This window comes from Passer domesticus, chromosome 1, assembly GCF_036417665.1.
Source record: "Passer domesticus isolate bPasDom1 chromosome 1, bPasDom1.hap1, whole genome shotgun sequence".
Lineage (NCBI taxonomy): Eukaryota > Metazoa > Chordata > Aves > Passeriformes > Passeridae > Passer > Passer domesticus.
The window spans coordinates 109,114,258-109,140,936 of NC_087474.1; the positions used below are offsets into that span (position 1 = coordinate 109,114,258).

The 26,679-nt window shown below is 39.7% G+C and overlaps 1 protein-coding gene across 1 annotated transcript in view; it reads right to left on the reverse strand.

The window, feature by feature from the left end:
- GNAL (G protein subunit alpha L) overlaps window positions 1-21,444 on the reverse strand; it is a 179,462-nt gene extending 158,018 nt beyond the window's left edge. Inside the window, exon 1 of the mRNA XM_064433291.1 lies at window positions 20,842-21,444. Coding sequence (XP_064289361.1) covers window positions 20,842-21,307 — 466 coding nt within the window. The 5' untranslated portion in view covers window positions 21,308-21,444. The remainder of the gene's footprint in view (window positions 1-20,841) is intronic.
- Between the last annotated feature and the right edge of the window lie 5,235 nt (window positions 21,445-26,679).

Sequence of the window (26,679 nt, forward strand, 5' to 3'; positions counted from 1 at the left end):
AGCAATGCTCTGGCCATAAAACACACAAATCCTTATGTACACAACAGTTTGTCCACTTCCAACTATCCTGATTGGTCTAATGTAAGTTCTCTTCCCACAAACTTGCTTTACACTGTGTAATTAACAGGATGAACAAAGGAAAAGAATATCCATCTCAGTCACCAAGAAAGAAAGAGTACTTTATTTGTACTCTGTTCCATAACCACACTGCATCAAATAGTGCTTTTTCAGCAGTGAAGGTCAGTAGCCTGTATTATATTTATATTTACATGAAAGGGCAATCCCATCATTAACACTTACAATACAAGTAGTGATTTGGGTAATGGAAGTTCATAAATCTACCACATTTAACAACATAAAACAAGGCTCCTGAGCTTCAAAAATTTCCTTGAATGAGACAGTGGCAAGAAGGCAAAACAAGAATTATGAAAAAGGTAATGTGATCTGCCAGTTGTTGAGTAACAATGTAATTTTAAGATCTAACACTGTGATTTTCTGGATAATTTCTGGTATAGCTCTTAAACTTGCATGACTGAAAATGAAAAGTTGCACACACGAGCTTGTCCTCTTCTGGATGCAGCTTAGGCCCATATACAAGTTCACATATTAGAAAGTATGCTCCTGTTTTAGTTGTGTTGGGCTTGATGCATGCTCCCTGTAAGACCAAGATGAATACAGAGAACATACAGTTCTTCTTCCTGGTAGTATTTTAATGCCCTTTATGGAATGAGAAGCAAAAAGTCTTCTTGAGTCTCATACAGTAACAATTTATTCTAGTCCTATAACTAGTTCAGAGACTTACGCCTTGAGCTGTCAAATTTATTTGAAAAAAGACTTCAAATAACTAAAATAAAGATGCAAAGGTAAAGGAGCAGTTGTCTATAGGTACAATAGTCTATCCCTTCAATTTGTATTACTTTTAAAATTCATTATATCCTAAACAGCCCAGGAAGGTAGAGCCATTAAGTTGGCTTTTTAGTCCACTTCTGAGATACTGAAAATGCCCTCACTTAAGTATTTATTACCCCCCTTCCAGTTCTTGAATTTTCTAACTGGAATACAGTGCAGACTGCATATTTTCATCCTTACTTGCACAAGGAACACCTAAAGTGTTCCTAAAGCTAAACAATTTCAGGTCAGATACCTGCAAAAAGCGTGTACAGACTACATTTACCTGTTTTCCATATAAACTGCTGTTTGTTTTCCTATCTTATTTCCTTCTTCTAGGTACTTTATGAACTTCAGTAATACTGGCTTCAGTTGCAGAAGATTGATATATATGATGAGAGCTTCAGAGTATGGCAAGGAAACACTGAAGACAGAACAAATACCTGACACTTTTGGTCAGGTGAAAAAAAATCTCAGGAAACTGATGTGTGATTGTGAAGTCAGGCAGATGACATGAAACAAACCCATGCCTGTGCTGGTTTACAAACCAACACTTCTACCCTGAAATAACTGTTCACTCACATTATCAAGTCAGTCTACAGTAAAAAATTTGCCTATGATGCTATTTTGGAAAAGGCTGTTTCAGATTCCAAAAATTAGTTCTATCTACCTTCTTTAAGTAGCACAGTGTCAAATCTGCAGACAACTTTCCAGTGTATTAGTGACTTTTCAGTTATTTGGCTACCAGTACCTCATTACTAACATTTTGGTACTTCTTTCTTTGCTTTGTGTTAATAGATTTCACTGGATGCCTAACACTTTCTCTGTTTCCAACTGAAATCCATCAGACAGACCCTGACTTTGCAAATTAGGAAAGACTACAGCAAGGTAGTGCCTTGAACAACAAGAGTTCTGGCACTAGTGCTGGAGTTAACAAAACCCCTCACCATTCAAAAACTGCAATAGTCTTTGGATAACATTTTGGACAACTGAAACTTCAACCCTCCCATGTAAGTTTTCTCAGCAGCTCATAATCTTCACAAATGCTGCCTTTACCTGCTGGTGAGGGGATGGAAAGGAGAAGAGGAAATATTTCTCCCAAATAAATGTGTCTCAGAAGTTCACAAAAACTGATGTTGCAGATGATGAAGTTTTGAGCCTCTGTTTTTGAGCTGCCTCACTGGAAAGCTAAAAGTGTAAGTATGAGCACACTCATTTTAATTGTAATTAAATGCCAGGTCAGCAGCACTCGGCTGGCTCCCTTTCCCTTGGTGTGTGCTGCCACCACGAGGATTGAACACAAAATGCAAAGAACGCAAGAATTCCTTAAGAACACCTGGTGAAGAGCAACACTCAATTTCAAACCCTTCTCTGGTCAGCCTCTGGGTTTTTTATCCCATTCCAGCCTATCACTCTCAACCCCCTCTTAAAGCCATGCAAGGTGAAAGTAGGGAGAATTCAGGGACAAATCAAGCAGGGAGACTCTCCTAACTGGCTAAGATGTCCTAAGCTGAGAGCCCTGAGCTGAGAATCCACACCACTCTCACTCTTCCTGCCATGTTCACACACAATTTATGTATCTAAGTATAACTGAAAGAGAAGGCTTCCTCCTAACCATCTTAGTGGTCCACACAACCATAAAAATTTTGGAAAAGAGTGCAATATTCCTAGTGACAGCACTAGTTCATTAACATCACCATTAAAATGTCATGCACGCTGTTTTGATAAACAAATCTGTTCACAAATTTACAACAACAACAAACTCTCAAGCAGTCAATTAGTCATTAGCTTTCTCAAAATATAACAGGACAAGCACATCTTACTTTTAAACCAGAAGAACAAAGCACTGGTAATTTTATAGATTATCAGGGTGGACAGATTTTTCTTAAGTTCTTTAGCTACATCTTTTGGTAGCAGAACAAGCTTGTATCAGAACATTTATATTTATAGCACTGGTAAGCTGATATAGACAAAACTGTAGTAGTCAAGGATGTGTGATCCCCTGAGAAAACAAGAACTTGTAATGACAATATTCATTCACTCATAATACCAAGGCAGATTGCTACTTTCCAACATCTTTAAGGAAATATGACATACCCTTAAATATTTGTATTTAAACTTTCCTAATCCAGGTATCAGCTATAATATGCTATCCCTTCTGCATCAAAAAATTGAAAGGTTTCTCAGCTTTGCTTTTTCTTTCGAAACTTGGCATCCCTTTTTGAGTTTGAGTTAGTTCTATCTCAAAATTCAAGGTCAAATAGCATTTTATGAGAACTATTTAGGGAGATTTCATGAAGTTAGGAACACCCACCCAAAGACCAGCAACTTTGTTATTTGCTCATTATGAATGAGTTTCCAATTATTAACTGATGTCTGCAATTAATATGCACACCAGTACTGTAAATCTGCACATCACACTGCTCAAAAAGAAAGAGGATGAACTTATGGGAACACTTTATACTCGAGCTTTCCTCAAGCTCAACACACTGGTGTGTGCAGAAGAGTAAAGCCATGTGTCTTGAAAAGTGATGTGATCTTGATGTGATATCTACATCTACCACATCTTGGCTAAGATGTTAGACACAAAGTTTAACAGATGAGAATCTATCTGTAAAGAATGGATAATTTCTTCAGTGAATCCCATCACTTGTAAGAGGTTCAAATCAGCGTATCAGAAGGGCAGCTCAGACACCAGTCAGCAGGAGGGTCTGTTTGCTTAAGCAGCTAAGTTTCTGGATGAGTAAAGGCGATCTCATCTATGTCTGATGCATTTGGCAACCCAAAAATAGGAGGAAAGCTCAAGAGATGAAAGGCTACGAGCTGGCAAGAGAAGAATTAGATGTACCTTGAATCAACACCAGTCTTGTCTAAGACAAAGTTGGTGAGACTTAGTGGTTTACAAGAAATACAGTGAGGCTGACCTAATAGGTAACCCTGAGTAACACTGGGTACTGCCACCACTCAAACCATTTACACTAAGTCAAGGATAGTCACCAATCATCCATCCTTCCCATAGGGCTTAAGGAACAGTAGTTGTAGAAAACATGATGGGTACATGAACTAGTTTTAAAGCTCTCAATGTCATCAGTGTTTATCTTCAACCAGAGAAGATTCTGCTTATAAGAGGTTCCAATAAAATGGCCAAGTTGGAAAATAATTGAATTGCGTGCCTGTTATCTGCTACCCAAGCACCAACACGGAGATGAATGCATTTCATCCCAAATGTGGTGTAAACTGGCGGAGGGCATGGTGGGAGAGGGAAACTGAAGATAAGTAAAGCACAAGCTTTAATAACCTTTGACAAATATCTTCAGAGTTGCTGTTGCCATGTCTACAGTTAACTAGTTATTGCTCTTTAACTACAAAGCCTGAATGCAGCCTGTAGAATACATCTCCACTAAGACTATTCACAGTGATCTTTGCAGTTGCTGTTTTGGAAGTACTGTTTTGGGTTTATCTGCAACTCGAGATGCAAGAAAGTCTTACTTGTATAATGTCACAAAATAGCTTAAGAAATATTTAAAGGAGTTAACAGCCTTGTGAGTATTACACAGTATTATAACTTGTGAGATAACATAAGGTCCTCGGCATTTGCCTTCACATCCCTGTATCTATGAAAACTGCACCTGCCTTTTTGGGCCAAAGTCACAGTGCACCATCATCTGCATCTACTGTAACAGGGTGTGATGAGTGCCAATCCAGTGCACCTCACTCCATCAAAGTGCTCTTAAAGACCACCTAGCTTTCCAAAAGGACCTATTTCCTACCATTAGTGGGGAGAACATCTTGCAGAAGTTTTAACTTACATCTGGCAGAAGATGACTGAAAATACATGGGCCTGAAAAATAAACAGCCATAAACAAAACCTGACTTTTGCATATTCTCATTCATAAGTAAGATGTGAAAACTGATAAAGTATATCCACTAAGCCATGTGAAGTTTGCAATTCTTTACTAAAGAGCCACTAGGAATCTGAGAATTTACTTCAGTCTGCAATAAAAACAATGGTTACCATTATAAAAATGCTAGACCAGCCTCTGTCTTGTACAGAAGTTTCATCAGAATATGGTATCTCATGAGATCATCTTGAAATTAACCATCATGCACCCCCCAAGTTTAAAAAATTAAAACCCATACTGCCTTCATAATGAAATTACTGCAAGTTTTCTTTCCCAATTTACTCCCAATTCGCCAAGTTCCAAAGACAGCGTTAACAGTTCTAATCATGCTGTGGGAAACGCCATGGCAGTTTAGCTACAGAATCCTGCTTCACTCATGGCAAAGCAAATGGTGAGTAAAGAGCAAACAGACATGATACTACGGTACCTATAAACTGGGGAAACTGGTGTAAGAAGACATTTGGCTCAGCCAAGAGGCTGCTACAGTTTTCTTTGAGAAACAAGAACTGTATGCCTCTTTTTGCCACAGAGGAGTTTGCTTCACCGCACAACAGGTCACACACACAAATCCCTTCTTATGGAGCAGCACCATTCTAACAAATCAGCAGGTAACTGGGAATGCAGGTGGAGACAGCTTTGAGTATCACAGCTTCATTTTGAGTACACAGTATGTGCTTAGATAGTAATTCAAATTCTAAATTTAAATTTACTAATTTACTCTGTATTTGTGAACAAGTTATTGAATTTCTTTGTAATTTTGCTGGCTTTTTTAGAGCAACCAGCAATAGCCGGAAGTTACAATACACCGTGACTCTGTTTTTTCTGAATTACTGACATGGGTTATCCAACACTGACCTCAGCTTAGATAAGATCCCAAATAATTCATTAGTTCTGGCATAGTACCACACGTGGAAGACAAGCACTGAGGAACAGAGCAGATGTGTGATCAAAAATAATAGGATAAAATTGCATCATATTTTGAATGGGATTTAGATCCCATTTTGTTCCAATAAAGGAATACAGGATTTCCAATCTACATGAAGCCCACTGATGACACGTTCAATAACTTGTACTGCACACAGAAATATTTATGAAGTGTTACTTTTACAGTCACACACATTTTCTAAGGAAAAAAGTTAGATCTAATAATTATACAGAAGATTTGTAACAAAAATTTTACCACTACATAAGCACTTCTATGACCAGAGAAGGTAACCTTAAGCCACGAGCATGATGCAGCAACTTGACCATACAAGAATGGTAACCTGGTAACCTCCAATTCATTAACTAAGAATCTGTTTCATCTCGGAGCAAATCAGATTAGTGACTGCAATTTTTTTCCCCATGAACTCTTGTCACGTATTAGCAGCCAGGAGGAGGGACAAAGTTTTCCCTCACAGGAGTGTAGCTGTCCATCCATCTTTGCTTGGTGTAGTAAGGGGCTCATTCTTTGCTTGGTCTCTGACTCCCAAAGGTGGTCAGATGGAAACTTTTCCGATATGGAAATGTGCAGCAGCAATGCAGTCTGATAATCTTTGCAACATGGGGCAGTTACCCCTACCTGGCATGCTGCTGCCAAGACACCCTGCACTACACTGCCTCTCATGCTTACCTGAAGTGAGACGAGAGGATAACAATAGCTGCTACCAGTCAGCACTTTCCACTGGGCTAGAAGTGGAGACTGCACACAGGACAGCCAGGAACACTGTACTTTTAAGACATGAAGACATTCTCATGCTGTCAAGACAGGGAACATGTCTGACGAGTATCTGAGAGGCCCAGACCATTATGGTGGCATGGGGACATAAAAACAGCACCGGAAAGTTCAGTTTCTTCACAGCTGGGCTTTCACATCTTGGATGTGATAACCATCAGAGCAGCTGCAGCATGAACATTAAAGAATGAACATGAAGAAACATTATTGCTATGTTTCTCCATTCTCAAGATGTAATTTATTTAATCTGAGAAGCAGTTGTCAGAAATCAGAGTGAATATCAGCATAATAATTTGGACACTAAAGGTAGCAGCTTATTTTAACAGCTCTCTAAAATAGTTCTAGAAGTAGGCCAGGATGTAGACATTTAAACTTATACCTGAAAACTAGATCATTTGTCAATTCGAACATGATCCATTTCTATTTTGATTTTCCATCAAATATATCAATGGTCCACTCCTTGGAAAAATCCACACTAGACATTAAAGACTTCTGCATACAGTGCAAGAATTATCACACATAAAAAAAGAAAATACGAGATACAGTAAACATGTCACACATTTGCTATTATTTATTCTATGCTGTATATGCTGTAAGGAATGAGAATACAATGAGGAACACAGAAAGGAAGCAGCTATTTAATCCAAGACAACAAAACACATGTTGAAATAAGGCACGTGTACCAAAGTTTGGACAGATATCCTTCAGGATGGAATGCCCAACTTTTGCATGTTTATTTGACAGTTTGACTACAGCTAGGATCAAACCCAACTGATCCTTATATAATGAATATTGTCAGGAAGACTCAGCTATAACACTATCCAGCTGATTCTATTATGCTTTAAACTCTCAGCTTAAAGTTTTCCATCATGAATACTAATGGATACTTATGACCGGAAGGGAAAATTAGGAAAACAAGCAAAGAAGTGTTTGTGTCAATATTTTAATAAATTTGTTGTTCTGAAATCTACCCTAGTTTTTTCAGCATTCTGCTGTTGAGCCATCAGTTACATGCTGCATTCTATAAGCTTCATGAAGACATTGCATTTTCAATTTTAGGGCTAAGAATAAGAGTACCGTTAAAAACTATAAGTTCTACTCAAAATAAGTAAATTAATTAATTATTAACACCACTCAAATACATATTCAAGGACTGAGCCAAGTACAAAGTGTCAAAAATACCACTAAAACAAAAATTAAGAATATTTTCCTTGAAGGAATTTATACATTCAGACTGTGAAACAAAACACTTTTGTAAGTCTTCATCAGTGCTGACCATTTGACTACAAGTGAAGTTGGTAGAAGACAAAATAACTCAGTACTTCTGAAGCACTTTTGATGATGTGCCAAAATACAACTGAGAAATCAGGCACTCAAGAAAATTTTCTGCCATGCTTCTGGATCTCAGCTTCCTCTTCCAAATTAAGCAGTAAATTCCAGACTGATGACACTACAAAATTAGGTTCACATTTGGGATTCCTGCAGTCACAGCAAGACTTACTATGCTTTAGTGTAAAAGCATGTGTTTTACATACTTTCACATTACACTGACTTAGAAGTTCAGATCTTTATATATTACAGCAAAATCAGAAACACAACTGCTCCTATACTTGCAAGTAAATTTTCCTCCTCCACAGTTTATGCTCACAATCTATTCTGGAAATTCTTTTAAAAGAAAATGCATGTTTTCTCTGCAGGAGGGGTCCCTGTATGGAGAGTTAATTAAAATGCTAGAAGACCGGGCACCAGTAAGAGCCAGATTTTTCAGAACACCCACAGATGTAGGGCTACCTTTGAAATGTTAAATACATTGTCAATCAGGGATGGGGGTCAAGAAAGATTTTCAAGCCATCTGATGCTCTGAACAAAATGTGCGCACCTCAGAATCAACCAACCCATGCTGTCTATGATGGGATGACAGACTTGGTCAGGTGTTTTATGAACTGAGATAATTGTTAGTGCATGTTTAGGATGAGTTAAAAAATGAGACTACCCCAATGTATTCAGAGAGACCCAATTCATCAGTCAAATACCTATTAAGAAAGAAGAAGGTAAGAATGCCTCCTTTATTTTAGCAAAAGGTTAGAGTAAGAATTGTTTTCCAACACGTATCACATATAAGAATTCTGGCAATAAGCAGTTTTTGTAACAGATTTACCCTTCCTAAATACTATTAAAAAATGCCACCAAAAAGCTGACCTAAAATGGAAGTGTTAGTTTTCTACATGCTTGAATTTAAGAGCTTTGCATTCTGACTGGGCTGTCTTTATGGTAATGATTATTTCAAAATCTAAGTAATTTTTCAACCATAAACGAAGAAGGCAAAAAGTAACAAGAGTCAGCTGATTTGAAAGACAGCGTTCATGAAAGGTCCAAGCAATTGCCTGCAAGATCTAACACAGTACAGAAGACACTTCTGGACCACAGCCAGTAACAAATAAAAGAAAACAAAAAACACAACATCATGGGATTATCTGTTTTCTCCTGTGCTGGTCTGTAGTAGCAGCAAGTATTTAACTGGTTTAGTACTTCATCTTGATAAAGCATTTTCAGGTTGTTGAAAATATCAGTTTAAATAAGCAGCTGGTTTCTTTTTTAAAAAAGGATACAGAGCAGTTTCAAATACCCTAAAACCAGACTACATAACAGAGATGAAAAGGTCTGAGCAAAGTACTGCTGTTTCTAAAGTATCTCAAGTTAACAAAATTATTTGTTTTACAAGAAATCATAATAGCAGCATCCTCTGCACCAGGCTAGACCAAGACGTGGTTAGTTAGCTTAACTGTTTAACAAAAACATTCATATTCTCAGAAATATCAAGTTAGCTTCTTTACCCTAAAACAGTAACAGCAAATTGCCCTGTGTGTCAACACAATTAATTTTTTAAACAGAGATTCTTGCCCTCTGTCTTTACAATGTGATCTACACAGTTATTTTCTTAATATTTACAGGGTAACTCTCTACATGAAGGATTTGACCATGCCCTGCAAATCACAACAGATAACAGCGTAAGGAATGTCAATCACATTTGCTGCTACTCTATGAGATAACCTGAAGGCATCAGAAAATCAAGGTTTTTTCAGGTACAAGATCTCACTATTTAGACTGCATACAGTTTGAGAAAAATCACATTCCATCAAGTACAGGACTTGTATTTACTAATGCCAATGAATCAGTAATAAGTTATTTGCCTAATTAGTAACAAATATCTGAGGGACATTGATAGCAAACACTGTTGATTAAGTTGAAGGCTTATGTCAATATAATTTGGTATTATAAATAAGCAGCACATGTACGCCTGATGTTAGTCTGCAAACAATCAATACAACACATTTTAGAGTGGAATCAGGAATCAGATAATATATGGATTTCAAGAATGAAGTGTGAACCATCAACTAGCTACAGTAAACTTTTACCCACTGATTAAAATTATCAATGTGAATAATGCTAGCTTATCAAAAGACTCAAGTGTGGACAAGCAGCAACACTGGAGAACAGCAACTATGATAAACCCGGTACAGTCAAGTAATATTCTTTCATGAGCCACTGCAAGGTCATATCTTTAGAAGCAACAGAAGCAGAGGACAAAGATTTTTACAGGCCAGTTTCAGAAACACTTGGATATATACTAATTATAAACAGTCAGATAAACAAATTCAAAAAATAAAACCAATGCTTCCTGCAGAAAAGAAATACAAACACCATTTCAAGTGGGCAGGCATGCCCACTTCAGATACACTGGAAAAAACATTCAGACAAGAGCAATAGGTGATGAGCATATTTAGCTTTTAAAGAATATATTCCAGACTGTTTTCTTTCAAGAAATGGAGCAACTATGTGAGTTACAGATACAAAACAAGATGGAGAAAGCAAGCATAATATGAATTCCAACCCAGTAGAAGCTGAAGTGGCTGGGTGGAACAGTGTGTGTCCTATTCTGAACTAGGGTTCAAAACAGTAACACTGCTTGAACACTTTGTATGAAGTAATAGTGTAATATTCACGTTAAAATTCAAGCAATTTATGAGTTTAGAGCACAGGGACTATGAGGAAATGAAATAATGTCTTGGTTACATATATAGTCAAATGGAAAAATCTTACTAGTCACTTCTGAACTTTAGTCTAATTGTTCATAAACTCCTAAAGTCCGATCCACTGTCTCATTGCTTACCTCAAGCTGATTAAGCAGCTACCAATACCAAAGTCTTTATCAGTCTAAATTCAGAGAGAGAACTGTGTTAGGGAATAAAGGACTGAACTCAAAACATGGTGTCTATTTATTTATGTGAGACTCAGTAATATCTTCAAACTATTTTTGTCTGACACAAGATTAAGAGAGATTAATTCAATATTTCTTTTCACATCATATGAACAGCCAATTAACTCAAGTTTCTAATTACTCTTATCAGATTATCTAATTATCTTCTATCAGGGTATCAGGATACAGAATATATATATTTAAAAAAAAACAACCAAACCCACCAACAATCCCAAACAGCAGAAGTTCTTACTTGTAAGAGTAAGGGTAGGAACAGAAAAACAAAAAGAAAACTTTTGCTCCCATACTTGCCCAGCCATCTTTATCTCACGAGAAATACTGTCACTAAGGAAAGGTTACATTTCAGTGGCACTCAGCACAGTAGGATGCACTGATCTTATGCTGTTTCGGCTCGAGGTGGTTTTGTATTTGTTTTGTCCTGCACACAATCTACAAGTACTACAACAGGAGGTGCTGCAGAACCCTGGCAGACCGTGGCACTGCTCACACAACCCATGCACAGAAACCCAGAGAAACTGTGGTATTAAGATGAATGGCCTCCCCCTAGAGCAGAACAAGTTATTAACATGTACCTGTTCTTCAGCATTGTAAAGGGAATGAGAGCAAGTGTGGAACCGATGCTCATTCTGTTTCAGAGCATCGAGCTCCTATCTGATTTTCCTTAAACAGCTGGACCAGGAGCACAAGCAGCTGTTGATAGCACGAAGAAGCATGAAAAGGTAGTCCCATCTTCCCTGCCCACCCTCCAAATACCTCTCCAGCATATCTGAAAGGATGTTTGACCTTTTACTGCATTGCTTTAGCTCTTCCTGACATATTAGAAAGCATTAATTCAGTCTCTGGCAGATAGATCACATATCTGTGAATCTGCTTTAATTAGACAAGGACTACTGCCAAATGGGAGTTGATAGGGAGTCGAGTGCTCTTCAGGTGATCCTTTCTGCGTTAAATTATGAGCAACTTCAAGTATCAAAAACCTACTCTCCCCATTTCAGCTTTTCTGTGAGACAGTTTTTCTTCCACTTCTGGTAGTTCAAAGACATAGCTGACATACACCTGGAGCCAGGATTGCCTGACAGAGGAGAGTCCTGCATATCACAAGCCAAATACCACTGCAGGCAGTTTTTTGTTCTTTTCTCCCCACCTCTGCTGAGCAAACATTTTCACCTCTATACATGGAGTCAAGAAATAGAAGGCCATCAGAGTGAGTATGTACCCCCCTATAATATTATTGTAGCTCCCTCATTAATAAAAACCAAAATCTAAAATGAACAAGACACCAACTGTACTGCTTCAATAGTAGCAAAGTCAGAAAGACACTACTGAACAAACAAGCTCATGAACTCAGATGTCACAGTGAATAGAACAAGAAAACCTGAGGGAGCAGCAACAGAATTTGGAATAACAGATTTATGCACTCAGAGTCCACTTGGAAATTCAAGGAAAAGGGACTGTTATGGCTCCTGATCTGGAACCAAGACATCAGGAAGCACAACATCAAACTCAACTCTAGTGTTTCTCTATTAGTCTTCCACTAAGGCAAAATAAATAATTTACAACACTGAAGAATCACAGAGAGTGTAAAAATATTCCCAAAATTAAGAAGAAAAATATATTTACAAAAGGCACAATGCATGGCAGCTATTTAAATATAGCATGTTATCTAGTCTTTCTCTAAGAGTCAAAAGCTTGTGTTCCCCTCTCAGTGCTATTTCATCTGCAGGGACAGTCCAGATAAATATGAATTTGAAGTACAGCTCTGTTAAACAAAACAATTGTTTTACATGACAGATGGGTGGTTTCTTAGTTGTTTAGGTATTTTTGTTCCACTCACCCCATCCCAAGCGTGAGAAAATACTCTAAAGAATTTGAGATTTCTGTTCTTTGAAAATGTTAAATCAAAGGAAGATCAACTACTCAATCTAAACCAGAATTATTGGCCTGTAGTTCCCATCTGTTTTCATTCATGGAAATATTTTCAAGGGATAAAAGCAAAACAGCTACTCTTCTGTCTTCAGCCACGCTCACAAGTTAGTAGACCCAATGAATAAAAGGATCTGAGAGTCCTCTTAAGTCACAGCCTGTCCTTTGTGCCATTTTCCTGGTTGTTTATAAATGACCAGGTTGCACAGCACCACACGTAACAGTACCAGACTGACAATGTACTATGAGGTTCTTAAGCACAGCTGAAGCAGAAGAATGTCTCCTACACATCAAGGAATTTTACAATTTATATATTCAGTTTTTAGTATTAGGTCATGAAATGACTAAATTAAATTGAAGCAGACACATTATGAGATGTAAATATCTTCCACAGCATCTTGCCACTTACTTTTGCCTATCTAAAAATTAGATTTAAAAAAAAGGCACACAAACCAAACCGTACCAAAACCTTAGAAAAATAAAAAAAAACACAAAAACGCCTCAAAACTCTTTAATCATATATTTTCAGATTATGAAGTGCTTAATTCTGTGTATGTCCTTTATACAAATTATTATATTCTTCCGCATTTTAGGTTTATAGTTCATAAAAGAACATAAATTATATACATCTTTGCAATGGCTGACATGTGAGAACTGCTTAATATCACGTTCCTATCTCTGCTAGACAGTGAATTAGACAAACACAGCAAGCTCAGAACAGGCAGAAGATAACACCCTAAGTCTGTTTTGTAATTCAGACATCCACTGAGTCAAAGGATGAAAAAAAGCAATCTTGTTACAGAATCCATTACACTTGCCCTATGCTTATGAAGATTGAAGGCTATGAGATATGCCAGGACATAATCCAACACATATTCTTGAAGGTTGGTTTATCTCACCCAAACTCTTCAGAGCAATCTCCTCCGTTTTACAAGAACTTGAGTAGCCACGTGCACACACAGAGACAAACACGTGCACCTCTATCTGAAAAAAATATCACTTGGAATAGAAAATGAATCTACAAATCAACACAAAATATCAATTCAAACATGAACCTGGAAAGAGTGCTTTCACTTAAGGAAAAAAATCCAGCTTGCTTTTGCTGTAGTTTTGTCCTCCACATGTGAGGCATTTGGGAAAATCAAGATGATTCTGAAGAAGGTACTGCCTAACACCATGAAGTGCATTCTGCATTTGCTCCAAGGTACAGAATGATTAATTCCCTGTACTTCAGAGATTTGCAGCATAGCAGAGTTGGCAATGTCTCAGCAACATTCACAACAGTTTTCAATAAAAGATTGAGTTGCTTAATATAAATTACACTTGCACACAATACTAAGGATCTGTGTTCACCCACACTTTTGGCAGGTTAACATAGCCTTCATTCTTCACGATGGAAAAATACAACTCTTCCTTATCCATTTTAATCTACAGATGACAAATTAACACAGAGTATATTACATGTATCAAAAAGCATATATTTTCATATTAAGAAAGTGAAGCTGGGGTGAGGAAACGATACCCACAGAGAATGAGGACTCAATTTATTGTTGGGTTTTTATTACAGATGTTTTTAAGCATGCTACTTATCTCCATTGCATGCACCAACCCAAATCACAGAAGGAATGGTCTCATTTTCTGAAGACCAACTAGATAATTTGCTTGAATTGACTACTGAGAAGAACTTTCTTTCTGCCCTTTAAAGGAATGAAGTCCTCTTAAAAGAAACTGTTAAAAGTGTATTGTGCATCATAGAAAAAGTGCAAAACTTTTTAAATTTTTATTGTAAATACTTGGGGGGGAAAAAAAAACCCCTTCTACTTTTAAACATATTTAAGCTATAAAAGGCATGTTGTTCCCACAGGATGTAAGTTCTCTAAAATAAAGATAACAGCACAGGATTTCTAATTCTACCTGGGGCTGATTTACTACAGTAATGGTATTTTCAAAATAACAAATTTATTATTCTTGAAACCTAACATTACCTTAAACATAAGTGGAATTTATAATTCTTCAAACTTAAGTTTAAAACCAAAGAAACATAAAATACCAAATTCTGAGGACACAATTCAAGTTTACTTCAAAGAGATCTTATCAGCTGAGATGCTCCACCACAGTGATTGATGTTATGTCTTACATTACAGACATTAATTGGCAGCTTTTTTCTCAGATTTTTTCATCTTCTGCACAAGAACACAGAAAAAGAAAATAATAAATCCTTTCTTAAGGAGTTTTTACCTATTCTGGTCAACACATCAGCACACATTTCTTTCTTCATACAGCTTGTTCCACAAGGCTTTAAGTTATTAAACTTAAATTTAATATTCATGTGCAGAGAAATCACAAGACACAGGAGTTTCAAACATACATTCATACAGTGCTACTGGGATAATATATAATATACTAGTCAGTGTACTTAACATGCTCATCCACTCTTGGAAAAAGCATAAATATTATGTGTACAAGCCAGATGCAAGGCTGCATTTCCTCCAGATCCTGCATAAGATTCTTAAGATTTTATCCCTTTTACATGAGAATAAGTGATATGTCTGTTATCTTATTTACACCATTTTGTTTCTCTACTGCTATTCAAAAATCCACAGAGAAGAACCATTTCCACACCACACAGCAAAGACAAAATGTTTCTAGAACAGGTGTAACTATCAAAAAAGTTAAACTTGGTAAGCAGAAGGCAGGCCAGGTTTCTGCCACACAGACAGACTGCTGGATTTAAAAAAAGACAAAAACAACTTTTAAAAAATTCAATTCAACTTTACAAGCTCAAATGGTACCTGACTTGAAAAAGTAAGTTGAGGGAAGCCACAACTGTATGAAAAAACCCCCACCATTAAGTATTTTCCCAAATTTGTAGTTGCACTGTGACAAAAACAATAAAATGAAGGAAAAAGAAATTGGGTGTGTGGGTTGCACAGCAGAAAGGGATGAACATAGTAACAATGTATTTCTTCTAAACTGTTTGGGGGGAGAAGGGAAAACAAAGATTAAAAAGTAGGAGTTTTACCCACTCTTCAAAATTTCAGCAGTCAAAATTTGCAGTGGCAGTGGGACCTTAACATGACATAGCATACCTGCAAAGTTTGCTTAGCTAAGCCACTGCATTCCAAGAATCATTCATGGAATACACACTGAAACACAAAACTTGCTTAATAACCAAAAGTTCTAGTTAACAGCTGCAGAACCCACCCTTCCACAGCACTTAAAGCCTCCCAGTAGCACTACACTTAACACAGGGAAAAAATGATTTAGTTATTTTTTTCTTAAATATCAAGTGATTCAAGATAAGCAAAATCAATCAAAGAATGTAAATAAGTTACTACACCTAAATTTGGGCTAAATCTAATTAGCTTTTATTTTACAGAGAAAGAAAAGCTAAGGGTTGTAAGTCAGGGATTGTTTTCAGTACACTTAAAACTCCCCCAAAGTTAAGCACTGATCCCAAACGTCCTGATGACTTCTGCCTACTGGTTTCCTCCAGTGCAAGGAGTACATATTCCACTTTCTATGAAGTTACAACAAAAGCAGAAGAGCTTTTGAAAACACATTGCAAATTACACAAAGTATTAGGGATTATAAAACACTTTTTCATTATTACGTTGATCAGTATTTGCAGCCCAGGATTTCAAAGTCCTGAAGATCTCTATTCCTATCAATTATCTGTGCATTATCTCCATAGTAGAAATAGCTGGCCGTAAGGATCCTAAATATGCCAAGCTCCCTTATAGACCAGGGAAGGAGTCCTCTCTGGTGGTAACAGAAAAACACCTCAAACATTCAACCTTATGCAGTCACATGAAAGTATCACCACATCAAGCTAAATTATATTCAGGTATTTATCAAAAAGCATGAGCTGGCACCATATAAAAGTTAAAATTATTTTCAAAATAAAATTCATTACATTTAAGATTTAAAATTGGCTTGAGGATGTATGATGAACTTAAGGATTTGTGACGCAGAACACTTATGAGACTGCAATCTCAGTCTAAAAGCCACTGTCAGACCAGAAACTCTCTTTGCACAGAAAGTTCATTTCTGACAAGTCATTTGGTGCATAGTTAAGAAAAAAACCCATTACTCTTGTTATACACCTCTGAGCTTTCTGGGGTCTCCTATGCAGGAGTTTCCCAAGCTTGACAAGGCATCTTTGTGTTTCATTTCCATCCATTCACAGGAACTATGTTTTTTGTTGTTTTCTATACTTTTGTACATGAGCATCACCAAACATATCTAAATTTCGCTATCAAGTCAGTACTGAAATATCACATAAGTAGTTCCAGTACCTTTTAAGTGAAGAAAATTAGTATCTCTGTTTCCCCTCCCTTCATCCCTATATCATGACTTTCAGTTTCTGTTGAACAGAAAAGCTTTTAGTCAGAACACTTTCAGTTTCAATTTAGCAGGGGAGTGTAAAAGAATGTGTTCTGCTTGAGAAAGTCATCCAAAGTTAGGATAGCAAGCAGGAGTCAGGGTAAATGGGAAAAATAGGAGTCAGAGGTTAGAAGACAACAGCTATCTAGGAAAAAAAAATAAATCAATTTATAGCTTACTTTAACATTACGTGAGCCTTAATTATACCACAACGTTTAACACTCTGTTTAAAGCCAATTCCCCTTCACCCCACTTACTCACAAAATAGTTTAAAATATGAGACTGCAAATGAGAATGTAAATTGCTTCTATAAAGTGATTTGTAATGTTTCTACAGTTTCTAGGAAATCAGCAGCTAAAACAATCTTGCAGAAGAGGGTGACTGCAATTCTGTGGAAAAAAAGACCAAACAGAAAACAAGCCAGAAACCAAAGCTACAAAACTCTGATCAAGCCCTGCAAATATGTTCAAAGAATACATATGCTTAAAAAAAAAAAATCCTCATCTCGGGGTTAGTAAAAGCATCCTAAGAATTCTGCACAGATGAACACTTCCCTTATAAAAAGAAAAGGAAATAAACCCCCCTACAAATAATACAGCACCCAATAATCAATTCAATAATCAATCCATTTTTTGTATTTTTCAAGTGGATGTTAAGCAAGAAACAGCCAACTGTGGTGGAAAGCCAGTTTCCATTTTATGTGGGTTCTTCTTTCAGAAGAAGAAGAACAAATGGACCCAAACCACATCTGCTGTTACTCCAGTGCACCGGTAAAGCCTCAGCATCACAGCTACAGCCACCTGATACTTAAACACCTATTTATGGGGGAGGCACAAACTGAGAGCTGATCTTGAGCACTTACTGCACACCCTGCCTTTCACAATCACTGGGTATGACAAAACACATTAAGTGATTCCGAATGTAGGTTAGGGGAGAGTGTCAAAACATCACGTGCACCACGAGACATTAGTTGGGGTAAACTGTAACAGGCAAGAACAGGCTCTTTGGGAGGTATTTACCAACATACACTACGAAAAGCCTTTGAGACTTCGTAATATCTTGGTAACTGATATGTACAGCTCATCACAAAGCTGATTGTTTTCATTTGACATAATAAAAAAGTGTGCTTTTAAGGAAAGGTCGTTTTCAAACATTTATAAGCTTCTCTTCTAATACACTGCTTATTTAGATTCTAAGGATTCTTAGTATTCTTACAGTAGTGCATTTGTGTGCATACCCTTTTTGCTATCTAATAGTAGCTTCTTACAATATACACTGTATTTTTCTCTAAAATTTCAATAATATCCTCTAAACTTGCCCCAGTAAATGTACGGCATTACGAGGACAAGGCAAAATGAGGCTATTATTTACAAACTTGTGTTTAAAAAAAGAAACACAAAGCCCACGCCAACGCTGTTGCTCAACTTTGTTTGTTCTGTGATGGTGCTGTGCTGTCACTGCATTCACCATTTCGCCTCTGCTGTGCATTTCCTCCATGTTGATGTACAAAAATATTCCTCCTCTCTCTAGCAAAGGTACGCTTTTCAGGTTCACTCTGCCAAGAAGTCCTTAGGGGCAAGGACCCAGTTATTTACAACTTGAAATGCTACAAAATATCAGGCTGGTAATAGTCTTTATTCTAAAAGACCTTTGTGTACATTTTAAGTCTTTTCCTCTGTGCAAGACTGAAACCTATTACCTTGTGCAATGCAATTTTGGTTTACCCTTTCTCTGACAAATAAACCCTTCCCCATTCTAAATAATTTCCTCTTTTGTAGAGCAGCATTTCCACTACTTTCCAAAACAATACAAAGCACCTGCAGCTCTCCCTACATCCAAATGAAACATTTAAGTCAGGCCCTGATCTGCAAGGCCTGAAACAATAATCCAACATTTCCTCCCAGCAACACGGAGATCAAGAGAATCTTTTTTTATTATGACACGGATTTTAAACAGAATTCAACACAGGGAGTCTTAGGAGTGTTGAATTTCTTTTAGGGTGCAAAGGTCAGAGATGATTTATTTTTCAAATGTCATTGTTTCTGAACAGGTGTTTTCTGCTCTGGTTTACTATGACAACCACCCATGCTATGGACTACACACAGCATCTATTTGTCAGAATTCTTTTGTTCAATGACAATGCTCTCCAGAGGAAGGCCACCAAATGGGATCTCTGCCTTCTTGCAGCCATACTAGTCAAAGCACATATTCAGATGCTTGAGGAAGAAAAAAAAAATTAAATTTTTAATATTTCATTAAAAAAGGTGTATCAAAGAGTTAATTACTGCAACAGTTCAAGAATCAGAAGAAACATTTTACCACTACTACTACTGACAATAATAATCCCATAGAGTACGAATTACGCCTTCTTCCTCCTTCCTTTCTACCAGCTGCACAAGTATCCTACAAGCTGGTATTTTATGGCTAATAATAAAGCCCATTATTTGTTTTGTGGAAACCAAGCACTACAGTTCTGGCATACCTTTTGTCCACTGCTATACTTCATATTTTCTCCTCCCATTACCCTCCAACAGGAATGAAGGAATCCAGTAAAACAGAAACAGAGTTTTATAAAGAAGGATGTAAAGACAACCCCAAATCTGGAATGCACTGAGATAAGCACCAAAACTCTGTGCCATGCAACTTTATGAGAAGAGGCAAAGAAGCTAATGCAAAAGCAAATCAGTGTTTTCATGCTAACAGAAAACAGATATTTATGACCACAGCTAAGAGGCCAAATAAGCCCTCTGCTCAGACCATAAAAAAAAAGCCCTGCAGTATGACTGTTCTGTTTCCTGCAGGAAATGAGATGCTTGTATTAGATACCCCTGTGGTTTTCATACTGTAAATGTATCAGCTGGTACAAATCCTCCGGAGAGGACTATTAACTAATGCTTAGAAAGAGCAGTGGCAACAGCAGACCGCACGTAGCACCTCAGAGAAGAGGGGACAAAAGCTGGCAAGTCGTCCCTAAAAAATCTGAGAGCCTGCTGCTGAAGAATACATCTTGTAGTAGAGGCGATGTCTGAGGAATGTACATATCTACACCCTCTTATTTCCCCTTACTCCGCTCACGGCTTCTTTAAATAAGGAGCCTATTGCTCATCACCACTCCTCTCATTTAGGAGCCTCAAGCCGCTCCTCATTAAACCATCCCTGCTTACACGCGGCACAGGAGGACCATCCACAGGCTACACACATCTCACGCATGCATGGCCATTTTACCTCCTTTCCACCGTGATTTTTAAAAAAAATGTTATAATTTTTATTTTTTTCCGTTCACGTTCCCGAGCTGCGAGGGCGCCGAGCGAAGTTCCCGCCGCGGGCGAAGGGGCAGCCCCGGCCCGGGCACGGCTCCTCCACCCGGGCAGACCCCGCTGCTCCCCCATCCGCATCGCTCCCGCCCGCCCGCCTGGGTGGAGCCGCTCGCCCTCGCCCGACGAGCGCCGATCCTGTTCTCCATTGCAGAGCCACTGCCAGGGCCAGAAGCGGGGAGGAGAGACCGGGGGGAGGAGGAAGGGAAAAAAAGGTGTAAACCCGTCTGGGGGAGAGCCCGGGGACGGGCACGGCCGGGGGGCGGGAGGGCACGGCCGGGGGGGGGCAGCGGGAGACAAAGGAGGGATGGAGAGTGCCCAAGGAAAACAGGGGAAGCCGGGGAGGGGGCGCTGCCGGGGAGTCCCGCGGGGCACCTGCCCGCCCCGGCACACCCCCGCACAGACAGACAGACAGACAGACACACACACACGTACCGAGCAGCAGCAGGCGGTGCGTCTGCTTGTACTCCCGCTTCTGCTCCTTGAGCGCCCGGTCGATGCTCTTACTGACTTTCCTCGCCTCCTTCTCCGCCTCCCGCTCCTCCAGGCGCAGCTTCTCCCAGGTCCTCTGGAGCGCCGGCGGCTGGTGCAGCGCCTGCTGCCGCGCCGCCTTCCCCCCGCCGCCAAGGCCGGGGCCGCCGGCCTTGGGCAGCGCCGGCTGCCGCTCGGGGGCCGCCCCATTGCCGCCGCCGCCGTTCTGCAGCAGCAGCAGCGGCGGCCCGTCCGCCTCCCCGCCGGGCTTACCGCCGGGCCGGAGCGGGACGCCGAGAGGCTGCGGCTGCGGGGCGGCGTGAGGCTCCGCCGGCGCTTCGGGCTCCGAGGCGGCGCCGGCGCTGGAGATGGAGCCGCCGCCGCCGGCGTCGCCGAAGAGCCGCGGGCGCAGGCTGTAGCAGAGCCCCATGGCTCGGTGCCCCCGCCGGGGACGGGCTGTGGCGCGGCGGCGCTGGCCTCAGCGCTTCCCGCCGGCCGGGCAGGCGGCGGGCGGGGAAGGGGCGCCGCGGAGCCCCTCACGGCCCCGCTGGGCCATCTTGCATCTTCCTCCCGGGCTGTGGCGGCGGCTCCTCGGCGCCGATCACCTGACACCGACCGAGCTGCCACCGCCGGGTCCACGTTACCGTAAATACCCCAGCGCCAGCCCACCGCGCAGCGCCGCCGGGGGAAGGGCGGGGGCGCCGCGCCGGCACACAGGCGCACACGGAGCGCAGCCCCCCGCCCCCCGCCCGGCCCGCCCCAGGGGCCGGGGTCTCCCGGAGCTCCCGCTCCGCTCCCTGCCCTGCCCTGCCCTGCCCTGCCCGCGAGACCCTCGCCCCTCGCGCCGGCCGCCCTCCTTGCTTCCTCCCCGACTCCGTGTTCCCTCCCTGCCTGCCTGGAAGGGCCGCCGTGCCGCATGTGCGAGCCCCGAGAGCTGCACACCGCCGTGCCCCTCCAGGGCTGTGCCCCTGACAGACAACGGGCAGGCCAGGGGGAGAAGCCGAGGCCTCTCACTGAGAGGGACCCCGCACGGTGACAGCGGCCCCGGAGAGGCCGAGGCAGCCCCCGGCAGCCCGGCATGCTCACAGCTACAACGCGGCTCTGAGCCCTGTGCACACACACGCGGCTCCTCGCCCACGCGCTGACTAAGGATGCCGTGGGAGGAAGGCTTTGGGTGCGACGGTAGGAGAAAATAATAGGCAATGTTGGGGTTTGCTCGCTGTCTCAGGCAGTGTTGGCAGCAGTAGTACTCCAGCAGCGTGCTGCTGTGGGCTGGGGAGGAAAGGCTGGTGCTAGAAAGCCGGTTCTAAGGCGGTGGCAGCTCTCCTCAAGAGAAGACCCGGAAAAATTCAAGTTACTTGGAATGTGTCTCAAACAGGCTCTCCTTCTGCCTCATGCATCTCCATGTTCTTCATAATCTCAGCCGTCCTTTTTCAGGAACGCGTGGCTCGTGGATGAAACTGGGTCTCTGAATCTTAAAGCAAAGGTCATGTCATGTGTTCACTGTTATGACTGACATGTACCCTAGCATAATTTAGAGACTCTAACTTCAGTAACCTTGACTGTGTTAATGAACATCTTTATTCATGCAGCATCTCTTTGGATTCTGTAATGACCTGTTGTATTAGGTCATTGGCTTTATCCCTGGTTTATTGCAGTGACCAATATTCTGTTAATAGATGCCACTCTTTATAAAATGTGGTATGAAGAAACAAAGGGAGGTAAAATTCCCATACTTCTTTACAATTAATGAATTAGAGCAAGTTGGATGCAGTTTTTAGTTCCTGGATATGGGAAACAGAATTGGTTTTGTGACAGATCTATTTGTGTCAAATGGTTTAACAAGCATCCTGTAAAATATGTATTTACCAAGCAGAGAGTTGTGTGTTAACATTCACTGGAAAAAAATCCCCAACACCCTACACAGGCATAAAATAAATAGATTCCTTTTAACTGAAAGTATCAACTGTATGTAATTTCACCACACAAAGGAAATTTTGCCACTGAAAATATGAGGAGGATCCAGCACAATCTAGATGTCGTTCTCTTATACCCTTCAAAATGCTCATCAAGAGCAAGCTCCAAGCTTTACTTAGAAGCTTTAGCTCCAAGAAACCACCCCATAGATTTTACTTCTATTGTGTGTTTTAATACCTGACTTTACAGTGTCCTGGTTGCAATCTTCTTGCAAAACATGTAAGCAGTTACATCACAGCAGAGGATGTTTCACCACTGTTGCAGAGCTGCTCTACCTCAACTCAAAACATAATGGACCATAAGGATACAATATATCTGAGGTTGGGAGTGAAAGATTTCAGCTTTTGGCTGAAAACAAACAGGAATTTGGATAAGAGGAATGTGCATGGACTGGGTAGCAGGGATCCTGGTATTAGTAGCTGTACACTTTCTGGTGTAATTGGATCACTGGAGAATTTGCTACTCTTCCAATGATAAAATAAAACCTGAGAAAAACCCAGCAATAGGCAAAAGCCAAAGTAATGGTGAAATTTAGGGATTTAATATGCTTAGTTTTGTGAAGGTGGTCCTTAGAGCTCAATGTATACAACAGCATTTGCAGAACCATGAGCTGCTTTCCGAATAGTACAAGTATATCTATATATAACCTGGCCAAATGAGTTCTGATTAGGTAAAATTTCTCCTGCTAAAGGGCTCCTGGGCATGTACAGTGTGTGCTCAGTAAGTAACAGGGAAGGTGAATGATATATTCACAATTAGAGAAGAGACCTGGCAGAAAAAAAAAAATGGCACTGTAAAATCCCATGCTTTGTAAGTAATTTTGAAATAGTAGCCCATGTATTAACAACTGTGTATAGTTAGGATCCTTAAAAGGACTGACCTCTCTGCCAAACATTGAAACAAATGCTCTACCTTATGAAGTGTCACATAAAGTATGTTCACTGAAAGATCTTTCAGTGACCTACGAGAGCAAACTGTTTCTTGAGAGTCTTCCATAATTCTTTTCTTACAACTTCTAATGAAGAACAATAAGCAGCCTGTCTTCTCTCTTCCCCAGAGGAATAGTAATCATCACTACTTCCGGATTACCATGGACTGAGATTTTCAAGAATTTAAAGCTAAATAGTCAGTATGTTGCACTTTTCTGATCTGAATACCCTTTGAAGAATCTTTCATGGAATTTTCAAAGGTTAGTCATCCAAACCAGGACTTAATGACTGGCACAGTTTTTCAGTAGCACTATTTAGCCAGAAGTCTCATTGTGTTAACTGAAATTAGAATCACAGGATCATAGAACAGCCCAGGACTGTTCTCTGGAGAAGGGATCCTCAGAATTTCAGCTGGTCTGACCTTTCATGGGAAAGGCAGCCTAGATGAGATAACCTAGTACCCTGTCTAGCTGCATCTTGAAAAACCTCCAGCAATGGAAACTCTACCATGCTCCTGGCAAGGTTTTTCTAGTGAATGGTTGCTCCCACTGTAAAAAATCATTTATTGCATTGAAATAAAACATTTCCTGGTACAACTTGCACTCATGACCTCTTGTCTTCTCCCCATAGCTTCTTGTGGCTACAAATTTCTCTTTTGTCTTTGTGACCACCCTTTAAATACAGGGATAATGTGATGAGGTCTCTCTTGGGCATTCTCTTTTCCGAGGAGAAAAGAAGGTCACTCCTGAACCTTCTCCACAGAGAAATGATCTAACTCTCAATCTGCTCACGGAGTAGGTTCTGCAGTCTTTGGATTATTTTTTGGCCTTTCTTGGGACCTTCTCCAGTCCATCCACTATTTTTTTTTTTTTTAAATTGTGGGGATGGTTAATAAATAAATACCTTTGGATATTAACTTCTAGTAAACCACTTTAAACTGTTTTTTCTTTTTTTACTTTCAATGTATAGTTCTACCTAAGAAATAACTAATTAGAGATGGTATCCAGTCATATGCAGGAGCTGGGTATGTCTGTGAGATGGCTTTGTTTACTCCAAGGAGTAATACAAGTCAAGTTAGAAAATCTATAAATATTATTCCTAAGAAGATGTGTCTTTACTGTTTCTTAAAAAGAAGTGCAAGTTATACATTTCTTGAACACTCATATGAAAATAATTTCTGTTCTCTTCCCAGTTTTATAATAATTTTGATTTAACAATATTTATTGACACTCTATAACTTTTTGGAATTTTGTTCCATGTTTTAACCAAGAAATGACTGTTTGTCATCAAACTAAAAGACGTGTAGTAAATGCAGTTGCCTTGAAAATATAACTGTGTGGTAATTGAAGGGACTCCAGCTAAATGAATCTGTAAGAATTTTGATAAGGCGAGTATCTTAAAGGCAAGGAGAAGCTGTTCTAGGGCTGGACATTTATTTCTGTTCTTTTCCTCTGATTCTGACTACAGATTTGCCATATTTTTTTTCTGTATCTTAGTCAGAATACTGCTATGAATTCAGAAACTATACATTCAGAACCTGCAGTGCGATATTATTTCTAAATGGTTTTGACATATTTTCCTTGAGATTTTTCAGAGCCTCAGTGATGATTAGTGAAAAATGATGCAAGATTTTTGGGTGTATTAAAGAGGAAAGCAATATGCTAGAAGGAGAAAAAAAAAAGTAGAGAGTCATGTGCCATGACAACCACTAGATATTTGCAAAACTCCTGTTGAGATTAATTTTCCTCATGGATAAAGGGTCTAGGATTTACCCAGATGCCATCAGATAATGAACATCTCTTATCTTCTTTGATAGACACTTGTCAAAAATCTACTTGCTTCTTGTGGGATAAGTACTATTATCCTTGTTCCTAGAGTTTACAATAAACACTAGTGTGCCTGTGCTGCCCTACTGTATCATTGCAGGTATACAGGAAGAGGAAAATACTCCTCCTTGATATATGCTTTTCTCTCTAAAAGCTGAAACCTATGCTGCTGATAGAAAACTTGGTAGTAAGCACAGCTACAATAACAAATCTCTATGTGAAATGTCCAGAGATTAGATGAGTCTCCTGATCTCTTCTCAGCCTCCATTTGTCCAAAGACAGAAGACCGCTGAAAAGACAGAAAACTGTGTCTTTTCGCTTGGTCTTCTTCACAGGACCTTGCAGGATTTATAACTCATCCATCCGATACACAGAGTCACACAGAGACACACAGAGACACAAACTCTCTCCGCATTCCCCCCCACACTCTGTTTTCACAGAACTTAAACCTTCACCACAAATTTTACATGCCACTTCTACTGTTTGCTTGAAGATTTTTAAAGGGGAAAAAAAACAAGCCTTATAGTGGGAATTCAGCTACAACTGTAAGAGTTGTAGAACAACAGTGATTCAAAACTAATTTTATCAAATCATCTCTCACTCATCACCATGGTATTTTTTGCACCTTGTCATATCTGAGCATGATAGCAGTAAAACCATCTACCACTTCTTTTTGGAAAGCTCATTCCATGTAAATACTCTAAACAATTTAGCAGTTCTTAAAGCATCCTTCATAAAATATCCTGCTGAAAAAACTGACATAAATTTATTAAAAGTCAGGCCATTAGTGATACCAGTAGTAAAGTTGCCTTGTATCTCCCATTATTAGACATTATTTTTCCTTGCTTAAAACTGTATAAAAATGGGATTTCAGCTAAATTGCAGCACCTGCTGAAATCTGTCTCAGGATGAATATTTTTGTTTGGTTTACCTTCCAAAATACCTCAACCATTTTCACAAAGAGTTTAATGAGAAAAATACTGTTGCAATGTAAAAGCATCTTACTGGGTTTCAAAAGGATGAACAGATTAGAATTTTTGTATCAGTCATGGTAGATCTTTTTGCTTTAA